The sequence below is a fragment of the Gordionus sp. m RMFG-2023 genome, chromosome 2, assembly GCF_954871325.1.
Source record: "Gordionus sp. m RMFG-2023 chromosome 2, tfGorSpeb1-WG-v2, whole genome shotgun sequence".
NCBI classification, from domain to species: domain Eukaryota; kingdom Metazoa; phylum Nematomorpha; class Gordioida; order Chordodea; family Parachordodidae; genus Gordionus; species Gordionus sp. m RMFG-2023.
In genome coordinates, this window is record NC_088776.1 from 25,763,644 (window position 1) to 25,770,173 (window position 6,530).

At 31.5% G+C, this 6,530-nt stretch overlaps 1 protein-coding gene across 1 annotated transcript; it reads left to right on the forward strand.

Moving 5' to 3' along the window:
* The first annotated feature begins 3,552 nt into the window (after window positions 1-3,552).
* Window positions 3,553-3,882, forward strand: LOC135924215 (uncharacterized). The gene has a single exon (XM_065459262.1). It carries the CDS (start codon window positions 3,553-3,555, stop codon window positions 3,880-3,882), a length of 330 nt encoding a protein of 109 aa, XP_065315334.1.
* The last annotated feature ends 2,648 nt before the right edge of the window (window positions 3,883-6,530 follow it).

Sequence of the window (6,530 nt, forward strand, 5' to 3'; positions counted from 1 at the left end):
GGTTCCCATGTTGTTTGATACAGGAGCAGCCATTTCGGTAATTGGATATAATGGATATCAGAGAATTTGGATCGGGAAAAGAATAGAGAATGAGGGGTTGAGAACAGTTTGATGGGACCCAGTTGGCAGCTATGGGTAGGGTGGAAATAGTAGCAACATTGGAGGAAAGGGTTGAAATATTAGATTTATGGGTTATTAATCGGAATATAGAAGCGGTGTTGGGATGGGATTGGATCACTTGAATTGGTCGATGGTATAGTTTTTGGGGAGTATTTTCGTGGTGGGGTATATTTTCGTGGTGGGGTATATTTGTACCAATAACGAGTAAGGAATATGCCGTTATGACCTTGAGAGAGAATGTGTAAAAATACCCGGGGCACGTTGGAGCTGTTGAAAGGTGTCGTGATATTAAGAGGAGGGAGGAGGAAGGAAAGGCCGAGAAAAGGAAGGTAGGGCCACATCAAATCGAGAAGTGACGAATACCAAGACGCAAATCGAGAAGTGTTAAATACCGGTTAATGATGCTTGGTACCTTAAGGTACCATCTATCAAATTTGAATTTTGTTCATTTTTCATTTGGATAGGCACTACCAAATATATTTATAATATATATTTGAAAAATCGTGATTTTTGGAAAGCCTCTATGGCCTAATAGGCAAGAGCTTGGCTTACTTATCCTATGCTCCCCGGTTCGAATCCCGGGAATGATCAAGTTTTTTTTCTTATTCTAACTTGGTGGGTGGTTCCATCCTTGGGGGGATGATATATAGAAGGCCGGACTCGACCACGTGATTCCGTATTAATATATTAAATAATAAGGGTCTTATTACATTTTAATAAATTTTGGTCGGTATTTAGCAAATTAGATTGGTATTTAAAATATTTTCATACATTCACTTGGTAGTAAGCATCATTAACCTTAAATACCAAGACACAAGAAGATCGGGAGGTAATGATGCCAAGACGTTGCCCAATGAAGAGGAGCTGATAACCAAGGAAGATGATGGAGGGAAATGGGGAATGATCAGAGTGCAGGAAGGAGTTCGGAGATTAGTACAAGAGTATCAGGAAATTTTTAACGAAGATTTGGAATGCCTCCGAGATTATGAAGTAGACATTAAATTAAAAGATGGTTGTGTTCCAAAGTTTTGTGCGTTACGGAGGATAACGTTTGAATGGAGAAAGGAAGTGGAATTGGAGTTGGATTAATGGGTACGGAAAGATATTGTATGTCCTGTGGAATACAGTGAATGGGCGACCCCGTTAGTGCCTGTGAAGAAAGCCAATGGAAAACCCCGTTTATGCACAGATTTTCGAGTTACAGTAAATCCGTAAGGTTGTGAAGGTCAAATATCCTTTGCCAAGAATTGAAGAAATACTGGCTAGTTGAAAAGGAAGTGTTTATTTTTCAAAAGTTGATTTTTCTAATGCATATTTGCAACTACGGGTAAACCGCAGGTAAAGAAGTTATTAACTATTACTATGCCAAAGGGATTGTTCGCGTTTTGTAGATTACCGTTCGGACTTAGTGTCTCGGCTCCTATATTTTAAAGGACAATGGCTGCTGTTTTCCAGGAGATGGAAGGAGTTTTCTACTATACGGATGATGTGTTGGTAACGGGAAGACCCGAACAACATGAACGGAGGTTGGAAAATGTGTTTTAAATAACAAAAGAAAAAGGAGTGAGAGCCAGCGCGGAGAAAAGTGTGTTGGGGGTTACGGAAATGACATATCTGGGGCATAGAATTGCGGAAAAGGAGGTGAGACCCTTGGGCAAGAATATAACAGGAATTAATAATATGATAAGACCTAATAATAAAGTAGAAATGCATGCCTTTTTGGGGATGGTAAATTATTATCATAGGTTCGTGGAAGGATTTGCTCAGATAACAGCGCCCTTATATCAATTGATAAAGAAAGGGGGAAAATTTGAGTGGACAGATGAGCAAGAGGAGTCCTTCAAAGATATGAAATATAGAATAGGAAAAGAACCTGTTTTAGTTAGTTTTAATAAAGAATTGGAAGTGATATTGGCGGTGGATGCATCTAATAAAGGTGTAGTGTTGCATATTGAGGCCTGTGTTATTTTCTCAAGAAATTTTAGAGCAGCAGAGATCAGGTATTTAGTGATTGAACAAGAAACATTGGCCGCTATTTTTAGATTAACAAAATGTTGTGAATATTTAATTGGACGCAGATTTGTTATTTACAGGGGTCATAAGCCGCTTGTATACCTTTTCAAAAAGGACAATAAAAAATTAATGTTTTCACTTTGGTTACAAAGATGGTTACTGCTAGTGGGCAGTTTTTACATCCAAGTGCGACGAGGGAGAGTGAATTATTTACAGGACATTTTATCCAGATGCGGAACGGGGGAAGATTTCGGGGAGAAAGAAAAGGAGGAACGGGAGGAAGAAAATGAGCAAGGACTGATTAGGACTATGGCTAGAGTCAGCGTCTACATGAGCGGGAGGGGTAGGAACAGTTTGCATCCTATTTTTTTAAGAGGGTAGGCTGCTTTAATGGGGGTAGGATAAAAAAAACTTTTTTTTTTGGGGGGGGGGAGGGGGTTATATATTAAATTTTGAGATGAAATAGGACACAATATATTGCTGTAAAAATTAATACTTTTATTATAGAATTATTATAATACAATTATTGACCAAATCTATATATTACAAACAATCATACACATTGTTTTCCAAATCAGCAAGCTCATAATGCCATAATAATTAATTCATTGTAAATAATGGAAGTTTTAATTGAATTTATTATCTAAAAAATAAATTCTTTATATTCACAAAATATCTATAGTTGGTAGTAGAGATAGATTTAAGTTATCCTTATAAATTCTCTGAAAAGAGAATCAATATAATTATAAAGGTGAAAATAATAATAAAGAAACACTGCCGCCGAAGATGACGTAAGGGGGGTAGGCAAAGGTTTTTAAGGGGGTTTGCATCTAGTGAAAATCCTGTCATGTAGACGCTGGCTAGAGTATCTAGAGGCGGGCCAGTGACATGGGAAGAGATTAAAAAGGTGACTTTGAAAGATCGGAATTGAGATGGATCAAAGCGTGCCTTAAGGGACGGAAAACGTGGCAAGATAGAGACAAGACCTATAAATATATACAAAAGGAGTTGGCAATAATAGATGAATGTTTGTTGCGAGTAAGTCGGATTGTTATACCGTTCAAGTTAAGGGAAATAGTAATAGCGATGATTCATGCTGAACATCAAGGAGTGAAAAGAATGAAACAATATGGGAATATGTTTGGTGGCCAGGATTGAACAAAGACATTGAAAATATCAGTCGGGCTTGTGTTAGATGTAAATAATGGGCTCCGATGCCTCCAAAAGATAAGGAATGTGTTTGGCCGAAAGCAACTCAGCCTTGGGAACGCATCCACTTGTATTTCTTTGAGATTGAGAATAAAAAATATATATTGGTGGTAGATGCTTTTTCAAAATGGTTAGAGTATGAGGAAGTGAAAGGATTAACCACTCAAGTCGTGATAAAAGTATTGAAAAATTTATGAATTTGGGGTCGCTATGACAGTAGTGCCGAATGGGGGTCCTGCTTTAATTAGTAGACAATTCAAAGTCTTTTGTGCAGAAACTGGAACGAAACACATTTTAGCGCCGCTATATCATCCTAGTTCAAATAAACAAGAGGAGAAGGTGGTAGCGGTAATCAAGAACTGGCTGAGAAAGTCAAAGGATGGGAGCGGAAAGATGTGGATATCAGTGGCGTATTATAACAACAAAAGAAAAGGGGAGGAGCCGTCGCCGAGGGAGAAGTTTTTAGGACGAAGAACTCGAATTTGGTTGGGTTCATTGACCGGCAAATCAGGAAGAAAAACGGTTCGAGATAGAGAATGAAGCGGAATTTATGGTAGGGCAAGCTATATGGGCAAGAATATTTGGATGTAACAAAAAATGGGAGCCCGGGGTGATTTTGGAAAATATGAGTAGCAATGTAAATAGAGTAGAATTTGCCGACGGGAGACAGGGAGTTAGACAACAATACCATCCTTCCTTCTTCTGGTGATGTGTCTCTACTTGGGAAGGCTTAATAAAAGCGAATCGGATAGAAACAATACGAATAGAAAATTATTTGATTTGCTCTAATACAAATAAAATAAACAATTATTCAATTCGAATAAAACAAATTATTAGATATTTTTAAATATTAATAATAAATAATTTAAAATAAATTTTGTTAGATATTCTTAATATATATTTGTTTATTTTCATAGTTTCTTTGCCCCATTTTAAAACGTTTTATATATTACCCATCTTTAAATTTTATCCAAAAAATTAATATTTAAAACCCTACTAAAGGTATAAATCTGATTTGGTAAATTATTGTATAAAAATCTAGCATAATTATAGATTATATAATGACTGATAAACCTAGATCAATGTTGCAAAAAATCTTCCCATAAAATCCATTTAAGAACAATATGGATACTGTAATAATAATGAAAAGGCTGTTGAATCATTACAAGTGCATTTAAGTCAAGACATAAAACACTCAGCTCACATCCTATTAAAAATAAAAAGATTTGAAGGAACGTAGTAAACAGAAATCACTAACTTCCACTTAAGATAACTTGTTAGAATTCAAACTAATTTTTGATAATAATAAATAGTATTTAAAACTATTGATTGAAAGGATTTTAAAATAATCTGATTCATCATAAAGTCAATCAATATTACCAAGAAAGAACATACGGTAAAAAAAGAAACAATTTAATAGGATAAATTTTTATATTAATATTTCAATCTCAATGCAGGTTCCTCTTTAGGTCTAACAGCTCATTTTATTGATTAGATAAGAATCTTAAATTAAATAACATAATGAGACAATAAAAAATTTGGCAGTATATTTTTTTATAACCGATTTTATAATAATTAAGAATACGAATAATTCGAATTGAATACAAATATTAAGTTAATTATTCTGTTTTTAAATATGCCTTAGCCATTGGGGATCCTAACCTTTATTTATAAAAGTTTGGCGATTATTGTTCAAAGGCAAGAGATTTAAAAGGTTATTGTTTGGTTATGGTTCAGTTATGATTTTAAAAATTTATAAAGATTTTTTCGGGGTCTGAAATTTGTATAATATTTATATCTAATTTGTTTTAAAAAATATAGTGACACCTTGTATTAATTTTATTGTGAAAATATACAATACACACTAACAAGGTTTAATAATTATTCAAGATTTATCAGTAAAAATGGAATGTTAGGGAATTACCTGAATTAGCAAGAGCCCAAATAAAAGTTTTATTTATATTAATTATCTAAATTTAAATATAATAAACCAACAAATAATCAGAATATTATATTAAAAAAATTTAGTAAAATTATTAAATATTTATTTTGATCAATTCATTTTCTTTGATCAAATCATTTGTGATGATCATTTTTATAATTAGGTGAATAAAAAAATTTAAATGAGATCATACAGGTGAAAAAATTTCCCAAATTAATGTGAATCGTGTACAATCAATTGAAATTGCTCTGTTCCGAGGAAATTATTTTTCTCGGATTTCAATATGAGTTTTCTGCTTTTTTCTGTCTTATATGTTTTTAAAAATATTATATTTTTTTAAAATTAGGCTAAATAAAATGTTATATGGGCAATTTCAAATTTAATAAATTAGGATTTTTACAATTTTTTGAAGTAAATTGTTTAAAATATGTATATCAAACAAGTGAAATTAAAATTTCAGTGAAAGTGAACTATAGAAAAGAGACAATTGTCATAATAGTTATTATTAATTTTTGAAATAAATGGGGAAAATTTTATATTGTAAACATGTTAAATTGAAATTTTGAAGATGGACCATAAAAATATGGCAATTGTCATAATCATAATTTTAACTTTTTTGAAGCAAATGGGTCAAAAAAATATTTTAAACTTGTTAAATTAAGACACTGAAGATGCAGGGTAGAAAAGTGGCACATAAACCCTTAACGTTTTCATATAAATCAATAAAAAAATATTTTATATCATATAAAGATTTCTGTTAAAAATATTAATTTATATATTCTATTATTAATATAACACATTTATATTTTTTATATATTAAATTAAGCTTTTCATTCAAATCTTAACTTAAGCATTTTTTATTTCAATTTTTATATCTTTTAGAAAAAGTACTTTGTTTTATATTTTATTTAACTTATATTCAAATATATTACTTAACTTTAAAAAAAGTGATATTATTTTTTTATAACACTTCATTATTTTTTAATTTTTATTAGTTTTATTTATAATGCATCTAAAGGCATGGAATATGTATAAGATATATTAATCAAAAATTAATTTGCATTTTTTTTATAAAAATAAAATTTTAAATATTTAAAAAAGGTGTGATTTGTATTTCTTTCTCATTATTTGAACATTTATTTTAAAAAATTTTTAAAAATAAATTGGTAAATTTTCTGGTTCTGACCATTGAGATCCTTGAATTATATAATTTACAAAAAAAAAATTTTGATATATGTAATATACA